Below are 17,646 nucleotides of genomic sequence, written 5' to 3' on the forward strand. Positions count from 1 at the left end.
CAGAATCCATTTCCCCCAAACTTCACATCTGCAGCATGTTTGCGTGGATCATCAAATCACATTCCCCTCCTTTCAGTGACCAATATGATGTCTCAGAGAGTCCCAGCTTACATTTCAGATCGGATATTGATCCAGTTGGCACAGGATCAGGATCTGTGAATGCCGGAGCCGTAAATACTCCTCAATGTAATGTGGCCCCCTGATGGGCAAATGTCATCATAGCATGTGTGCCATTGAGCCAATTTGACTATTTTAAGTATGAAATAAAATATACATAGGAATGAGTCAGGGGGGGAATTTAATAAATAAATTCTAATTAAGTTTATTCTGGAAAATTACCGAAATTTTAGAATATAATAGACAACCTCAAAAACAAATTTCATATTAACAACAAACAAGAACACAATGAAACTCAAAAACTTAATTTTCAGGAAACATTAAAGAATCTAATCCATATAATTTTTTTGTCATTTCCTTGTCGAGCTGTGAATGTGAGGATTCATCTCTGTTCACACCATCAGTCTTGAAATCTTTGAAATCCTACAGAAAATGATTGGTAAATAATTGTTGGTACATTATCTTATAGGGTAGGTGAGGAAGTTTGTATTACTCTTTCTTTTCTAAACAAAAGCAGACACACAGTAAGAAATATATCGATTTTTATTTAACACGTAAAAGTGCTCAGAGACACTGGATGATCTCTACATCAGATTCCTAATTTCTATTATTCTCCCAGTTTAACACAATCATTCCACAGGAAAGCAGGAATTATCCTGAATATCTACCCTTTAACATCCTTTAGACCTTTGCAGCAAACACATAGACTGGGACAATCGCGTTTTCAGATTATTTATCATGAAATTTATATAAGGCCTCATTCCAATATATCCTGACTGTGTATGAGCATAAGTCTCACTGGCACCTGAAGGAAGCACGTTGTTTTAGCTGGACTCCACTGTTCCGAGTATTGGAATACTTTGGTACAAAGTTACTATTTATAATGAAACACAGAAGTTTCATTACAAACCTGGAAGACATTTGGCGTTTTTTTGTTTTTCAAGCTCCAAAAGTTTAGTTTTGCCTTTATTGAGGAAATGCTGCGTGTTGGAGCGACTGAAAACTGCAGCGATCCTGCCGAATGCTGTCTAGGAGGCGTTTGAACCATTATTACATTACTTGAAAATTGTGATCGAAAAGTTGTTTTGGAATAGAAAAGTTTCACTGTGGAAGTGCTTCCTTTTTTAGACAATATATGTTAAAATGATTAAGCCTGTGCAATCTCCATTGTTTCTCACTTGGATGCACTGATGTCACGTGTTGTTTACATATTGGTATATACCACCTTCCAGCATGATTATTAGTTGTGAATGTAGCAGTATCTTTGGCTAAATATTCAAACAGTAGTTCAGAGGCGGCAGTACATACTCGAGCCTTCAGGCCAGTAACATATGTTGTTGATATTTCATAATGTTTATCTTTGTCAGTTGGCAGAATATTGCATCAGATTGGAGGCGATGAGTTTATCACCCTGAACTAATCTAATTCCACTGCTGTCCCGTGTCACAGTACATGCAGTACGTGTGGAAAAGCTAATCAGCTCACATAACCGAAACAATCAGTGCAAATCTGTGTCGATCAGCGACAAAACCTTCAGCTTAATGTTCCCTTTTCCCTTATTTAACATGACAACTCCCTGATTGGTTTACTTCCCTTTGTTACATCCTGAAACGTAAATCTAAACAATGGTTGCAAGAAGAAGCAAAACAACTCGACCCTTTAAGAAAAAAAAGAAGAGACTGTTTACAGCAACGTTAAAACCAGGACGTGACTTCAAACTGACCAGATTTGTGTGGACATTTCCCCTTTTTCTTCCCAATTTCATATAGAAAATTCCACATTCTCTTAGCATCCTTGAACATTGCCGCCTTGGTATGGGACTTTATTAGTGCCAAAATAACTCGACCAAACGGACCAATCAGAAGGCTGCCTTAAACTGTTCAATCAGAAAACTAAGTCCAACTGTCCAATTATTGGCTTGTCCACCGTGAAAGTCCTCTGCAGCTTCAGGGTTCGGAATGAGTGAAGATGAAAAAGGCTGCACACTTCACTCGTTCCAAATCTGAAGAAGCCAAGGACTTGCACGGTGGACGGGACAGCAGTTGGACAGTTGGACATAATTTTTCGACCGGACAGTCTAAGGCAGCAGTCTGGTTGGTCCGTTGGGTGGGGCGCTAAGGTTCTGCTATAACAAAGCACTTTGAATTCTTGGTCAAACATTTGTAACCTGATTTTACAAATGCAAATTGCCTTAACAACCTCAAACTTGTTCTAGCAGAATATCGATGCCGTACCTTTGTCCAGGTGAAACACAGAGGATTTCATGCAGTTTTTCACAATGCAAACCAAGTAATACCTGGATGCATTTTGTCCACAAAATGACAAAGAGACATTTGTATTTCATACACAGAAACCTGCAGACAGGGCTTTCTCTACAGTGACTTTCTCTTCTTTATCATTTCATGGACAAAGTGCAAATTACTTGGTTCCATTGTAAACTATACATTTTATGGCACAGAATTTCACCACCTCATTTCACACATGAAATCCTCTGTGTTGTCCAAAGATGTATACGTAGCATCGTAGCCCTCCTCCATGCAGGCCCCCCGACCCACCAGCGGGAGTCGCTGGTGTGGAAGACTTGATGAGTCCAGTCCGGTCCTACGAGAGCCTAAAACCAGCAGGTTTCCTATCCAGGAGATCGCAATAAAGTACAATAATTCGACAAAGTGTTTAAATCTGATCAAAGGTACACAAGCCTGTCAGCGAGAAATCATTTCAACACATTCATATTGAGAAAGAACTTATTAGATACTTCACATACATTAAAAGTTTCTAAATCTGCCTTAAAACCATTGGAAACAAGCATTAAAAGTTGACAAAGAAGCAGAAGGTTAGAGTGGCGCCGCCCTTTAGCCCCTGAGAAAGACTGACTTTAGTTTATCACAGGTGTGACCTCTGTTTGACCTCGGGGTGAGGGTGAGGGTGGGGGGGTCGGGGGTGTCGTTCAGAGGGACTGGTAGCCGTCGGTTCTCCTCCTGCGGCCCAGCAGGTAGACCACCACCACCACCACGATCAGCACCAGCAGCGTCACCCCAACTGCGATCGCCACGCGGTAATCTGGCTTGTCAGCGGCACATACGTCGGCTAGAAAGCACACGCACACACACACGCACATTAATATTATTAATTAGATGTTAATATATGTTATTAATTTTTTTTATCTAGTTCAATCCCGCTAACTGTATTGACAGTATCTATTATTATTATTATTATTATTATTATTGATGATAATAATAATAATAATAATAATAATAATGTTAAATATTCGAAACTACTTGATCTTATAGATGTTAAGCATATGATAAAAAGTTAAAATTGATAGAATGTTCTGTTCATATATGTTTCTTTAATCTCTTTCTACATGGGGCATTTAATGTCCACAGTCTTGAGGACGGATTTTTACATTTCGGTTCCCTGTGCAGCTCTTAAACCTGAACTTAACCTCTGAGGATCAATATAGTCTTCAGGTAATTGATCTAACATCATCATTTACGTCACACGATGAGATAAGATCGCATACATGTTTAGATGATTACACATACATTACATGTAGGTCTGAGTGAGACACACACATTGGTTCGTTCCCATGATGGTGTTGAAAGAATGTATAAAGTGAAATCCCGTGTTTGTGTTCTACTTACAGGTGCCGAAGTCTTTGTTGTTGGGCAGCCCGCCGGCCTGCAGCCTGCTCTGCCACAGCTCCAGGTACAGGCCTCCCCCCATATACAGAGACTCGTTCTTACAAGAGTATGAGTGTCCAGTCTTTGCAGGAAACAGGTGCAGTGAGTTGTTGTTGGCAATATGATTGCCGCTAGCTGTCACAGACACAAAGCAGCACCACGGTAACGATCAGAAATGGAACCAAACCTGCTCGTCTGCCTGACGCTGAAACATGTGATCTACAGAAACACAGACTATATTTAACAACCATTAAACAAAGCAGGAAGTAGGAGCGCCTTACACAACACACAACACACACACACAGACACACATACACACACAGACACACCTGCAGCCGGACCTCATTAGCAGCTTTAACTGAGAGGCAGCACCGCTCATACCTCCACCAAGGCCGAGCGAGCCAACATTAGTTTTATCAAGTGTTCAAACACTCCTGTGACTTCAAACAGAACGTTTCTGAAGCCGACCGAGCAATTAACAAACAAACAACTTAACAAACAGCTAAACTAACCCAAGAAACAACCAAACACCCAAGCAGCTAAGTAACAAACTAACTAACTAACAAGTAAAGTAACACCCAGTGTGTGTGTGTGTGTGTGTGTGTGTGTGTGTCGTACCTCCGGGACCAAAGTTGTAGGCGAATTTGAAGGACAAAGTGCTCACGTAGACGAGCTTGTCAGTTTCGCTCTGAGAAGAAACAAACATTATGTCTGTTATCAATTATTGATTGAGTTGTTTTTCACCTCTTTGAACGTCTTTCTTTTATTCTGTCTTTTTATCATTTAATGTAGTTTCTGCTAAGCTTCTTTTTAACGTATTTCTAATGTATTTTCTCTACACTTTTTTTATCTAACTCAACAGTGAGTTGCATCCTGACACACATCATGACATGTGACTCAGGCTCACTTCCTGCTTTAATCAGCTGTTCTGATTCAACTTCCTATATGAGTGTGACATTGTAAAAGTCCTAAGTCATAGTGAACTTAGCGTTTTGATCTTAATCACCATGCTTACAACAATAATAATAAATACATTATATTTACTATTTCAAAATAAAGCAGGGTTCACGCTTCAAAATAAAATAATATGAATAATAACAAACCATATCAGGTTTTCATTTTTGTCTTTGATGCATATTTCACGTGCAAAAGGAAATACTGTTAACACGAAGAGAGATAAATAACAAGCATCTATGGTTGTGTGAAGCTGTTTGCCGTCAACATTGCGCTGAATGCAGTGCTACATTTCACGTGACTGCAGACATTCACGTGGACAAACTTGAACGCACCTTGTTGAAGATGAAGGTGATGGTTCCCTCTGTGAAGACGAGGGTGAAGTTGGTCTTCGTGGCCCCACATTTCCCCTCTGCATGAGTGAGGTTTGGCTGAAGGATGAAGGTTCCATTGAGCTGAAGGAAAAAAAGATTTATAGTCAAATCCAAAAACAAAACTGAATAGTCAACGGCGAGAATCACAAACACCAATTTTCAGTATTTTCACCTATATTTGATATTTTTCAGCAGATAAAACTACATTAGTCTGCTGGCCATGTGTTATTTTCACTTCTTTAAGGATGTTAAGACTTTGAGTTGAGGAAGTTATTCCTAAACATTTCCACGCCTGGCAGGTATGTTTTGGGAATTTAGTGTAAAAACAAAAGGTCAAAACGCAGATTGACCTTGTCCAGGCTAGTGTGGAGAGTGATGGTGTCATGTCGGGTGAGCGAGCGAGTGTCTTGTGACAAAGACGTGACCCACATTAAAACTTCCAAAGTTCCTCAATGAGGAAATGAAAACCTGCAGGTTGGCATTTTCTCAGTTCTTGGCAGCAGTGAGACTGAGTCATTCTGATTGTTGCTGCTGCCTGGACGCAAACCAGCCAAGAGAGGTCACCAATCATTTCATCCCATTAAATCTAATATTATGAATTCAATATTACATCTGAACTCTCTGTGGTTGTTTCTCTGTAAGTTGTATCATTGTGTAGATGTTTGTGGTTCTCTCACAGATCAGTAGGTAATCCCGCCACACGCATCTCCTGGATTCCCAAATTGAACTGTGTGGCGCTATAATAACGCTAACACCCCCTAAAAATCTATTTTCTTCTTTTTTTCTCACACCACCCCGCGTGTATTTTTTTGTGTAATCCCAATGCCAAAACGCACCTTCGCTGATACCAGGCGGATCTGCAGGCCCATCTGAACCATCACACATGTCGTCCCATTTAATTTGAGGTTGTACGATCCCAACTCCAACTTGGCAGGAGGGGTTGGAGAAGGTGGTGTAGTTGTAGGCTTGGCAGTGGTTGTAGGCTTGGCGGTGGTTGTAGGCTTGGTGGTGGTTGTAGGCTTAGCGGTGGTTGTAGGCTTGGTGGTGGTTGTAGGCTTGGTGGTGGTTGTAGGTTTGGTGGTGGTTGTAGGTTTGGTGGTGGTTGTAGGTTTGGTGGTGGTTGTAGGCTTGGTGGTGGTTGTAGGTTTGGTGGTGGTTGTAGGTTTGGTGGTGGTTGTAGGCTTGGTGGTGGTTGTAGGTTTGGTGGTGGTTGTAGGCTTGGTGGTGGTTGTAGGCTTGGTGGTTGTAGGTTTGGTGGTGGTTGTAGTATTGGGGCTGGCTGTAGGTGTGGTGGGGTCATCAAACATGCCTGCAGGCACCAGGGTTGCAGCAGGTTTGTCAGCCAATGACAGCGCTTTTAAGTCAGAAATGCAAAGAGAGTTAGGTTCCTGTGGTTATGAGATGACATCATATATACGTGGTGGATTATAATGTTTACACACAGACCAAACGTTACTGTGTGACTTTTTTGGGAGGATTTTTGCTCAAAGTCTTATTAAAAGTCACTGACGGACGAAGAATTTGAAGTGTTATTTGTGCTATCTGGTGCTATTTAAGATAAAAGAAATTGCTGCCACAACATACACTGTAAATACTATGTGAACTACTAAGCAGCATCAATGTCAATCAAAAACATTTTGTGTTTACTTTATAAACCTGTTACAGTCTAAAACTTGAGCCGTTTCATATGATAGGCAGACAGATTCATGAGTTTATGAGTTTATTTGTGCTCTGGATGAGGTCAGCAAGGTCGTAAAAAAGTCATAAATGAGAACTATGACCAGCAGTCTGCATGCAGTCAACAACACGCAGAGGGAATTTATTAATATGAACATTAACATATTAAACGTGGAGTATTGTCTCAATTTATTGCTCATTTCATTGGGGACATAAATTCAAGTTGACAGAAAAATGTGAAGGATTTTTGGGGGCCCTGAGCAGATTTGGACATCAGCCAAACTCATATCTGAGGTGAGATTTCAGCTAAAGCAGATGATGATCCTGCACCGTGACAACAGGTTTGGATTGGAATGCTGACCGGCATTTTATCTTTCCTTTCACCTTCCCTTCTTCTGCTGTCGAATGATGTCGGCTGAATCATTTCCTTCACCACCATAGTTTGATCATCAGGATCGTGGTGGCCATTACTTGCCGGTAAAATCCCAAAACTTTTCTGTAACTTTTGACAAACAACCTGTCACTGTAAACTACAGGCAAGAACTTCCTTTAAGTGACTGTATTTTCTATGATGGAACTAGTAATGTAACAACTTATTTCTTGGACATTTTTAACAGTATTCTCGAGTTATTACACTTTTTTTTATCATGGCATTACAAACTGAACCCTTTCTGATGCTGTGATCGGCCTGATACTCCATTTATACTATTTCCTTCACATAAACAGCATGCGTATAGTTCCAAACTGAAAGTTAAGTTTGTGAGGTGGAGACGCAGAATGCAGATTCATCTTTTCCTGTCAAACGCAGCAGCTGGCACGTGACGCAGAACTGGAAGCCCGGAAATTTCTGTTCCCTAAACGAACCAGGAAGTCTCGACTTGACACAAAGAATAGAACTTAAAACGTTGATTAAATAACCGGAATTATTGGAAATTACAATAGAAGGGTACAAACTAAATCTTTTAAACGTGAAACGAAGCCGAAAGTGCGTAAAAGCGTCCAGCTCGAGGTTAATTGGAACCAAAAGTAGACCAGGTCACACCGCACTAATAGATAAGAGCGCGGATCAGGCCCGAGTTTGGAAACTTCGACACTCAAATTTAAAACGCTTTTTTTCCCGTTTCCATAGAGGATGGAGGTGTTTTACCTGCGAGCAGGTAGCTGCTGAGGCAGAGGAGGAGCAGGATTCTGTTCATGGTGAGACGCAGAGCGAAGAGACTCTTCAGGTTGTTGTGATTCGGATCTGATCCGCGAGTCGATGCTGCACTGTCACGTCGCGTCCCTCCAGATAAACGGACGAGAGAGTCAAGCTGTCGTAAGGAGTCACAACACAGGAAGCGGAGAGTGTTCTTCGAAATAAAAGACAGATAGAGATAATCGACAAAAGAACTGTGCAGTGAGTTTCAGTAAAGATAAAGATAAGATAAATGTTGTATACAATTTAACATAATTCATAGTTTTCTCCATACCACGTTATATAGCTATTACATTATATATGCTGCATGATACAACATTACATGTATATGATTTGAAACTTTATACAAAAGAAAATTGTATAATAAGTATAATATGATAAGTATGGCAAGATTAAATGTATAACATATATTTACATCTTCATGATACAACACTATATATTACATAATACAAAAAAAACACTATAATACGTGTTCAATTCATAATAATAATTATGAATTTGGAATCATATTACTTCCTATACATTACATGCTTAATACAATCAATGTTGTGTTTTTGTACTTTTATCTAACGTCGCCGTAAAAGCGACTAGTAAGAGGTAGAAAATGTATTGTGAAAGGGTTGGCCGGAATAGGTATTAATGCTACCTTTCATATTGACATCTTGAAAAGTTCAGGAAACGAAACTAAACGAGACATGTTGTTCAACAGCAACCTGGCGGTCGAAGGTTACGTGTTGTTTTTCCAGCAGAAGAAAATTGAACTTTTGTCGAACTGGTTTCCCCAGACTCTTAGCTGAGCTCGAATCAGGAGCTTTATTTTGAAGAAGAGACCTGCTGCCTTGGCCAAAGACCGAGCTTATTCTCAATTACACGGATTTAATTAAATGTTTTATTTATTATGACCATGCAGCGCAGGCGGGACATAGTTTGTAAGTTATGTGAGTCACAAATCAAAGTGAGTTCAAGGCCTCAACTTTTAAGTCTTAAACTAGTTTTAAAGCAGCAGTCAGCATTGTCCACAAGTGTTCTAATTGTATTCACAACCAAATAAACTTAAGATGTAATTGCAAAAACGTTATACTTGTGTAATCGTATCAACTTAAGCAACGCAAAAAAAACCAGCAGTTGCAGAAGTACTTCGTAATGCAATAAGGACAGTAACATAAGTAAAGCAGTAAGTTCCCAGTTGTGTGACTAAGAAGGTGTATTTTAAGTTATTTTAAGTGGTGTGGACTCGAGTTCAAATGAGCTGATGTTTTGACTCCACCAGGACTTGAGCCTGAGAACTTCAACGGATAGAAAATCAAGATATTTCATGTGACTCCGAAAGAGGTAATAAAACTTGTGCATCTGATATGCATCAGAATAGATAGAAACAGACATACAGAGAGAGAGAGAGAGGGAGAGAGAGAGAGAGAGAGAGAGAGAGAGGGAGAGAGGGAGAGAGGGAGAGAGAGAGCAGGTGGTGTTACTTCTGCGACCAAAAGGAGGAAGTTGAACCTCTTCATCACGAGTTTTTGGGGTGAAAGACAGCCTTACTGATTTTGTTATGAGGCCAAAATTCAACAACGTTCCCTTGGTTCTTCTTCATGATGTTGTTTTGCCTCAACACAGCAGCCAATCTACTCAGGACAAAAGCGTTACACAACAATCGAGGATTCGTTGTTGAGACTAATATTATCCGCCTGATAATTCATCAAATTTTGTTGAACTATTATTTAACTGTTTTTTTGTTAAAAGGGCAAACATGAGATTAAACTGCTATCATGCAAGGAGCCAATAGAACTCTGATCAAGGTATTTACGTGACATATTTACAAGAGTCTATTCATTCTGAAGTCACTTTCCACAAATTTGCGGAGTGCGGCTTATAGTTTTCACCATTGGTTTAATTTCCCGGGAAAGGTTTATGATAATGAGGCAGCAGCCAATCGTAACGCCGCAGCGCAGACAGGCCCCGCCCCCTATGACGCAGAACAGAGGAACCCGTCCACTACCATAAAAGGAAAATACTCACGCATGCGCAGCGGGTCGAGTTTTGTTTGAAGTGAACTGTGCTGGAACTGCCCTGCAAACAGCAAAGTCGCCCGGCGTTTGGTTTTTACGCTGTATTTTCCACTTTTCCTCCATATTTCAAGCGTCTCTATGCCGCGGAGGAGCCATGTTAGGACACCACTACCCGAACACCGAGAAGTCACAACAACTGGTCAGCTATGTGGAGGATTATCTGGAATGTGTGGAGTCCTTGCCTCTGGACATACAAAGAAACGTTTCTCTGCTGCGGGAAATCGATGCAAAGTATCAAGGTAAAGCAGTAATGAGTTTATCAACGTGTTTGTGTTATTTACGTGGACGGTTTGTGCGTTCAAATGTGAGCCGCGGGTGTGCTGAAATGGAGGAGCGGCGCCAGCAGCCCCTCTGTTCCCGTTTTGCACAAACCGAGTGCCGCTGTGCTGTGATTCTTCCACGTCAATATCAGGATAAGCAACTGAAATGTTGACGAATTCACCGACGAACCGAATGTTTGATTAAAAAGCCGGCGAGCCGTCAACACAACCCGGATACGTTTCCTTCTGTTGTCCCGTGGGACGCCGAACTCCATTAGAAAACATGGACACTTGTGTTTCCCCCTCGATCAACCAAATTACAATAACGAGATGACACATTTCCGAGTTGTTACCAATATTTGACGTCTATAGACAAATTCGGCTTTGTGTTCATATAAAAAAACACAGCTATTTAATAATACAATGTCAACTTTCTGAAGTGCTGCTGCAGCCTGTCGCGGTTCTCTCATGGAGGAATATTGCAGTAAAACCATAAAACAGGGAGACTTGTCGATATCGAGTAACCCTGTGTGTTTCAACATTCGTCAAACAGAAGAATAGGACATTAAATGTTTCAATTCGTGTTTATTACATCTGGGGCTTTGCACCGTGAGGAAGCTGAATGACAAAATACAGAAATGATTTTTTCTCTTCTATCGGCCACATAACACTTTTATGATTCAATTCCGGAGTGTTACCAGTATGTATTGTCTAATGATGTATTCGGCGTTAATCTGTTTTAGAAATCACCCGTATTTAATCGTAAAACGTCAACTTTTATAAGTGCATCTGCAGCCTCCCATGGTTCATGGAGGATTACGGAGAAAGCAGTAGATTAAGCAGCCGTTTATTTGACACTAAATGCTACTTGTTGTGTTAAATAAATATATCGAGCGTTAAGCGGAACGTTATGCGAGTGAACATATTTGCAATAAAGCCCTTTTTATTGTTTATTCACGTGTAAAGCTTTACGCTGTGAGGAAGCTGAAGTAAGCTGCCAGGTCTTAGTGTCATTTGTTCTTGACGCTTTACAGAACGTACCTTTTGTTATGTTCGATACCGGCTCGAAATCCAATCGCTTTATTTTTGCTAACTGTAATGCTAACGCTGTTTACGAACGTCTAGTACAAATGCTCGTTGCGATGTTTTTAACGATTTACGGTCTGTTTGTTGTTTGACTATGGCGCGGAATTGTAGAGCTGTATCCGAAGCTGTAGCGTAAACACCCCGCGGGTGTTCAATGGTGTGTAGTTATCGAGGTTACACAGTTTAACGTGCTCCAGGCTGCCTTCTGCACAGCGCTGCTCCGCTGATGAAGTCCACACTGAGCTGATGGTTTTGCCTTCATATAGCCCCCCCATCCCAAACCCATACATGACGTCACTTCCTGTAAACGACAGTAGTCTTCTGATTTTGTGGCGGTGGGGTATTGCTGCCCCCTTAGGCTGATGTCAGTCTTGTGATGTCCTGCTGATGTATGAGGGGAGAAGAGAAGGGAGAGTGTTCCTGCCACAGACTCCCCCCCCCTTCCTGGAGTGAAAGCCTGTGCTGTTATCCCCATTTGTGTGATTGATCATTGACCTACTGGAAAAGTATATACCGTATTTTTCTCTTCTTTTTTTTTAAGTGAGGCGGTCCAAGCTGTATTTTGTGTTCTGCTGGTGGAGCATTGGTTGCTCTTTTAGCTGCATATGATGAGGTAAATGAACTCCTGATAAATGAATCTCTTCTTCTCTTTCTTTATTTCCTGACACAGAGGTGCTGAAGGAAGTGGATGAAGTATTCGAGAAGTACAAAGGTGAGCAGGATGCAGCTCAGCGCAAGCGCCTGCAGATCCAGCTGCAGAGGGCGCTCATCATCAGCCAGGAGTTGGGCGATGAGAAGATCCACGTGGTGACCCAGATGACCGAGCTGGTGGAGAATCGCTCCCGCCAGATGGACTCCCACTCCCTGACTCTCCAGGAGCCAGGTGAGACGGAGCGGCTCCCGCCAGAGCGTCGCTCCAGTGTCCAGGATTCCCCGGCCCCTGAACGCACATCTGCCCGCCGTCCCAGACGCCAGCGGAACAGCGAGAGCCGCGACTCTAGCCACCCTTCTGCCAACGGCTCATTAGCAGACGACCCCGTGGAGGAGCTGTCCATCCCTCAGCCCAGAGAAAAGAAGTCCAAGTCTGCAAAGAAGAAGAAACGCAAGGCCAAACAGGAGCGAGACGCCTCGCCAGTTGACTTCGCCATCGACCCTAACGAGCCCACCTACTGCCTCTGCGAGCAGGTGTCTTACGGCGAGATGATTGGCTGCGACAACGACCAGTGCCCCATCGAGTGGTTCCATTTCTCTTGCGTGGGACTGACCTACAAGCCAAAGGGCAAGTGGTACTGCCCCAAATGCAGAGGGGACAATGAAAAGACAATGGACAAAAGCCTGGACAAAAACAAAAAAGATCGACGGTCCAGGTAGTGACCGTCCTGAGTCGCTCTGTCCTGCCTCCAGAACGTCCACTCTACTTAAAGGACTCCACTCAAACAATTTACACATCTTCGCCATTTAAGGCGTCTTTTCTGCCCTGGAAGTTCTTCCCACGACGCCAACCGGGGACGTAAAGGTTAAGCCTCAGCAGTCATCCACAACAGTACTTGAGTTTTCTCTTCGTAGGTGCGATGTGGGGAAAGTTCATGTAATTGGTCGACACAGAAAATGTGTACCCTCTCAATTCTGTATAAATACGACTATATAGTTTTGAGTTCAGGCTGTATAATCCTGTAATTGCATAAAGTTTGAGTATTCTTGTAATTTCATGCGTCTTGACACAGCCAGTCAAAATGCCCCCTGCTAGCCTACTAAAAGAATGTTTGCTAAAAGTACATGTTATTAGAGCACAATCAAACGCCACCGGTCAGCAATTACCAGTGTTCCGACACACTGCTGCTACGTTTACATGCTCACAACTCTGATTATTAGTCTGTGGTCTGATGAAGGCGAATGAGAAGTACACGTGGATGGAACAAGGTAACGGAAGACGAGTCCTCATGCTGAAGTGGGTTACTCCCATTACATTTACGTGTGTGAGTAAATGGACTTCCTGTCATATAGTCCAAGTCTGCTGTATTGATGTATGCGGATTTTAATCTAATTATTCCGCTGGAATGATGCATTTATGGCCTTAATGAGATTAGGATCTGAGTTTTATTGTGCATGTAAACACATTGATTATTCCCTCTGACTGTAACTGAATCTTTAAACTTTTGCTTTTCGATGTTTGGCAGAATGATGAAAGTTTAAAGATTTTAGTTCTGGAGAAGTTTCCAATTTGAGGAAAAGTTCCTCAGAATGCTCGTTGTAGTTTCCCCACTTTTGGCCTTAATGTTTTGCGATTGTTTCAAAGGCTGCTCTGACATATCTGGAGTATTGATGAGCGGATCAGGAGGAAACCCAGCTGTGTGTGTGGATTGTAGAGAACAATCCCACGTTTACAAGCTGTCATTTAATGGTGCAGATTGTTAGCAGGGCGCTGGAGTGTGACGTCATATGTGGCGCTCATATTTCCCCAGGTTTAATCATGTACACTTTTTGTATCCATTAAACACAGTATACGATCACTCTCCATTCTCCTCTTTGATCCTTTATTCCCTACAAGTTCAAACCTTCATGATCTTCAGCTGCCACGCCTTGATTTGTACCATTGAGTAGATGTTTGTGGTACTTGCAGGTCTGTAGGTCTTAATGTTTTTTTCCAGCATGTTACCAAAGAGACCATAAATACATACAGCTGCAGAAGCAAACATCTGTTGCATTTAACACAAACTCAAATCATACTTACAACTGATTTAAAATAAATAAATCAGACGAGCAGTCAATTGAATTTTCTTTTATTTCCGTACAAAATTTAAAATATGTTCATGGTAGAGAACTTGTCAAAGAAACAGTGGGGGTTGTAACGGCATCAATTTTTTGGCGGGAAGCTATGTTCACATTCCAAGACTACAGGATTGGTTTTATGATCACATTGAAATGGAAATACTCAAGCCCTCCAACAGTCTGGAAGTCGGGATGTGAACGTAGCTTTGTGCGTCGCTCGTATTCACAATCCAACATTTACGGCTCTGATGTTTGGGGGTGTAAATGCGGAGAAGTTTCTGTCGTGGCAGTGACGGCGCGTACGTCGATTTTTAAAGAGGAAGTTGTACAATGATCAAAACAGTAATTTGAGAGGAAAATCAGAATGTTGAACAAAATCACATTGGCTGCAGCACATAAACACAAAACACCCAAAGTCTGCACCTTTGTCGGCTCTAAAGTGCGACATCAGTTCAGCCTGGACTCCTCTCGGAATGCTGCAAGGAATAAGCAACCTTGCGTGTAACATCTCAGGAGTTTGGATCTGAAGGCGTCGCACAGGAGCATCAGGAGAGTGCAGCGAGTTCACGTCACAAAACCTTCCTGGTAAAACCCCAGCCCAGGGATCGTCAGACGCTGGAACGCCGCCACTTAATCCTCCTCTTTTCCTCCCGTTCTGCTCAGCTAAAGGAGAAAGATCAATCAGTCGTAGCTCAGCGTTTCTAAGGATTCCTGCTTAAGTTTTTTTTTGAGGGAGTTTTCACTTACGTGCTGGAGAATCATGACGTTGCCACAACAAGGGAGAGAAACAAAGACAAAAGAAAGTTTAATGATTAATCTCAACTAAAGGAAACAGGAATGATCGAAGCTGACAGTACGAACTTTGATGACGTCGATCCAGTCCCAACCTCTTGGCATTTCCCCCTTGTTATCTGTTAAGCAGAAGGTATGGCGTCACTATAGTTACGCACAAACTATACTGCAATCATTTAGGCAAAGACAAATGCGTGGAACGAAATTGATGTTGATGTTTGCACCTCTCAGGCTTTAGTAATGTATCAAGATTGCCACCATAATTAAAAAATGCAACAAAATAGGATATTTCATCATCTTCCACACCTGGAAAGTGTAGTAACCTAGTATTACAAAGTAGGTCGGTCTGTTACCTGTTCTGTTGGTAATCTTCCTCTTCTGGGATTTGCTCAGCTGCTCCTTCCTCTCCTTCTTCTTGGCTGTTTTCACGTCACCGCTGGATGCCAAAGTCTGCAAGAGAGGCGAAGAGTTAATTCATAAAATCATGACATGCTAAGTGCACACGGGACTACTGGTCACGTCTAGATGTAAAAGTATGCCAAGGTAAAGCTCACTAATGCGGTGACTACAGGCTTGTGGTTCTCCATGAGGGCCTCCTGGTTCTCTTTGGCCCACTCGAACAACGTGTATATCATGGCCGTCCCAAGGTTGGCCTCCACCTGCTCCTCCAGCTTGGACAGGATCAGCTGCTTGGTCTCCGCCCCTCTGGAATCAAAGCAACAACACCGGAGTTCAGGCAGGACAAATTTCTGTTCCCTGACAAAATGTGGTTGGTCGGACTCAATGTTGAGCTGCGACAGTATGAGTTCTCCTTCCCGCGTGTTCTGTCATCTTCTAGTCTTCCATTAGTGCTGCCAGTGTCAACATTCGTCTGACATGTTAGCTATCAATCTATCTGATAGATAAGCCCACTCAGTTGATTTAAAGGGAAACATTTGACTTGATCATGGTGCTGCAGAGTCTTGAGGGAGTTGCGTTATCTTTGAAAAACATGGGACAGCAAACAAGCAAGTGTGAAGTAGAGAAAGCTTAACTCACATCCTGTTGTTGAAAAAGGCATCTAGTGTAATTTGCGGGGAGATCTCGGGGTACAACTCCGGCCACGAGATGTCCAGGATGAATGCTTTAGAGTCCTCCAGGTCTCCTATCTGTCACAAAGACATAAAGATAAAATTAAGATGAAGAATGTTTACATGCACAATACCACTCCGGTCATACTCAGGTTCAGGCAAAGGACGGTACAACGTTTCTCAAATGTCACGTTAACACCTTCATTAGGACGACGCTATACTCACCCTAAACTGAAAGGAGACTGGAGTGATTTCCTTAAAACACTCATCGCCCTCATAGATGGAGCGAAGAGCCTCCAGCTCCATCTGTGAAACACCAGGATGAAGAGGAGGAGGGGTAATGTGAGGATTAGAAGGCAACAATGTTTAGATTAGAAAATATCACAAATTAGATTGTCCAGAGTAAAACAGATTTATACAGCACAGTGTTACTCTGATGTACTTATTTGACTAAATCTAGACTTGTTTCATAAATTATCTAAAATCCCACCTACATTGTGTGAGGTTGATTGTAAACAATAAGAATGCAACTTTTTCCCCAAAATGTTGATGTTACATGTAAACGCTGAAGCCTTTTTGTTATTCTGCTCCTTATTTAGTTCAACTGGATTGTTCTGCTGTGTTTAGTCTGTTTTCTTTTGTTCAGATTACTTGAAAGTCACACTACCACCAGGACATCGTGACGTCCATAAGACGAAACTCTTGACTGTTGAACGATCTTTATTGCCGCTATTTGTTGTGCTTCGGTGGAGGAAATCTCGTTTTATTGCAGGATGAAACGTTGGTTGTTTTCACTCGTAAATGTACCATTTCTCGGCTTGTCGGGATATTGTTTCCGTCATGAACGACACGTGTCAGCATAAAAAAGCATTCTGGGATGCATTATAGGCTTTAGTTTGAGGTGAGACGAGAGAAACGCTCATCAATACGAGTTTGTTCGGGAGTGAGAGCAGAAACGCTCCAAGCTGTCATGTTACTTGCAGTAAGTGGCTAACGGCTACCAGCTAACAGCTAAGCTCATTTCTTTTTCTCACCTCCTGATCCTCGTTTGTTGTCATGATTCGCCTTCTGCTTCTTTGCGACGAATCCTGAAATCTATACTGAGCTAACCTTAGAAAAACTCCGAATTTATCGCTCCATGTCAGCAATTAAAACTTAAGTTAATAATTTCACAACTTCTACAACCGGCTCAATCTGTGTCACCATGATAATACGCACATGCGCAGTGCAAATCTTCTACTTCAGGCGTTTAAAACCGCTCGGACAAACGGGTATCAAGTTTATACCGCCGCCCTGTGGCTGAAGTGAGGACGACAATTACATGGAAAGGTTTCGAGAAAAAGTAGATAGACTATTTCAACAAAACGTATGCATGTAATTTGAAATAAGAAATAATAGATAGACAAAAACTTGAAAAACTAGGAGAATAAAGTCTTATTTCGACAAATTAAATTCTAATACTTTATATATTCATTTTAAAAAACGTTTAACCTTCTGCTGTACGTACAGAGCACTTCCCAATTGTTTAAATGTCAGGCTCAGAAGAACACATCAGTCGACCCTTACAGTGGCCGCGGCCCCCACTGGAAAATCGCTGGCCCCC

General features: G+C 41.9%; 3 protein-coding genes across 5 annotated transcripts; 1 reads left to right on the top strand and 2 right to left on the bottom strand.

Moving 5' to 3' along the window:
• Positions 1-642: 642 nt before the first annotated feature.
• On the bottom strand, positions 643-8,109 carry LOC142996901 (macrosialin-like). 3 transcript variants are annotated; one of them, XM_076148134.1, is made up of 7 exons: positions 7,953-8,109; positions 6,414-6,482; positions 5,965-6,377; positions 5,090-5,209; positions 4,419-4,488; positions 3,762-3,935; positions 643-3,204 (listed from the first exon to the last, which is right to left on the bottom strand). In XM_076148134.1, exons 1-7 carry the CDS (start codon positions 7,999-8,001, stop codon positions 3,065-3,067), a joined length of 1,035 nt encoding a protein of 344 aa, XP_076004249.1. In that variant the 5' UTR covers positions 8,002-8,109; the 3' UTR covers positions 643-3,064. The 3 variants fall into 3 exon arrangements, with proteins under 3 accessions (XP_076004249.1, XP_076004329.1, XP_076004176.1); XM_076148214.1 differs by having other exon boundaries at positions 5,965-6,080; positions 6,153-6,482; XM_076148061.1 differs by having other exon boundaries at positions 5,965-6,482.
• A 1,894-nt stretch (positions 8,110-10,003) lies between these two features.
• Positions 10,004-13,423, top strand: ing2 (inhibitor of growth family, member 2). Its single transcript, XM_076148278.1, has 2 exons — positions 10,004-10,305; positions 12,083-13,423. Exons 1-2 carry the CDS (start codon positions 10,161-10,163, stop codon positions 12,781-12,783), a joined length of 846 nt encoding a protein of 281 aa, XP_076004393.1. The 5' UTR covers positions 10,004-10,160; the 3' UTR covers positions 12,784-13,423.
• Positions 13,424-14,285: 862 nt separating this feature from the next.
• On the bottom strand, positions 14,286-17,270 carry rwdd (RWD domain containing 4). Its single transcript, XM_076148291.1, has 7 exons — positions 17,078-17,270; positions 16,269-16,349; positions 16,012-16,121; positions 15,528-15,678; positions 15,327-15,423; positions 14,929-15,092; positions 14,286-14,844 (listed from the first exon to the last, which is right to left on the bottom strand). Exons 1-6 carry the CDS (start codon positions 17,099-17,101, stop codon positions 15,004-15,006), a joined length of 552 nt encoding a protein of 183 aa, XP_076004406.1. The 5' UTR covers positions 17,102-17,270; the 3' UTR covers positions 14,286-14,844; positions 14,929-15,003.
• Between the last annotated feature and the right edge of the window lie 376 nt (positions 17,271-17,646).

Source organism: Genypterus blacodes, unplaced genomic scaffold (assembly GCF_046128005.1).
Source record: "Genypterus blacodes isolate CSIRO-AG114 ecotype Tasmania unplaced genomic scaffold, CSIRO-AGI_Gbla_v1 ptg000002l_1, whole genome shotgun sequence".
NCBI classification, from domain to species: domain Eukaryota; kingdom Metazoa; phylum Chordata; class Actinopteri; order Ophidiiformes; family Ophidiidae; genus Genypterus; species Genypterus blacodes.

Bases quoted from the DNA above. Each gene is read 5' to 3' on its own strand.
- LOC142996901 (XM_076148061.1), bottom strand. From the start codon at position 8,001: ATGAACAGAATCCTGCTCCTCCTCTGCCTCAGCAGCTACCTGCTCGCA. The intron at 4,489-5,089 runs GTGCGTTCAAGT...GTTTCTTCTCAG, and splicing joins TCACCTTCATCTTCAACAAG to AGCGAAACTGACAAGCTCGT. The intron at 3,936-4,418 runs GTACGACACACA...TGTCTGTGACAG, and splicing joins CTACAACTTTGGTCCCGGAG to CTAGCGGCAATCATATTGCC.
- ing2 (XM_076148278.1), top strand. From the start codon at position 10,161: ATGTTAGGACACCACTACCCGAACACCGAGAAGTCACAACAACTGGTC. The intron at 10,306-12,082 runs GTAAAGCAGTAA...TTCCTGACACAG, and splicing joins AATCGATGCAAAGTATCAAG to AGGTGCTGAAGGAAGTGGAT.
- rwdd (XM_076148291.1), bottom strand. From the start codon at position 17,101: ATGACAACAAACGAGGATCAGGAG. The intron at 16,122-16,268 runs GTGAGTATAGCG...TCTTTGTGACAG, and splicing joins CAGTCTCCTTTCAGTTTAGG to ATAGGAGACCTGGAGGACTC. The intron at 15,093-15,326 runs GTAACAGACCGA...TCTGCTTAACAG, and splicing joins GAAGATTACCAACAGAACAG to ATAACAAGGGGGAAATGCCA.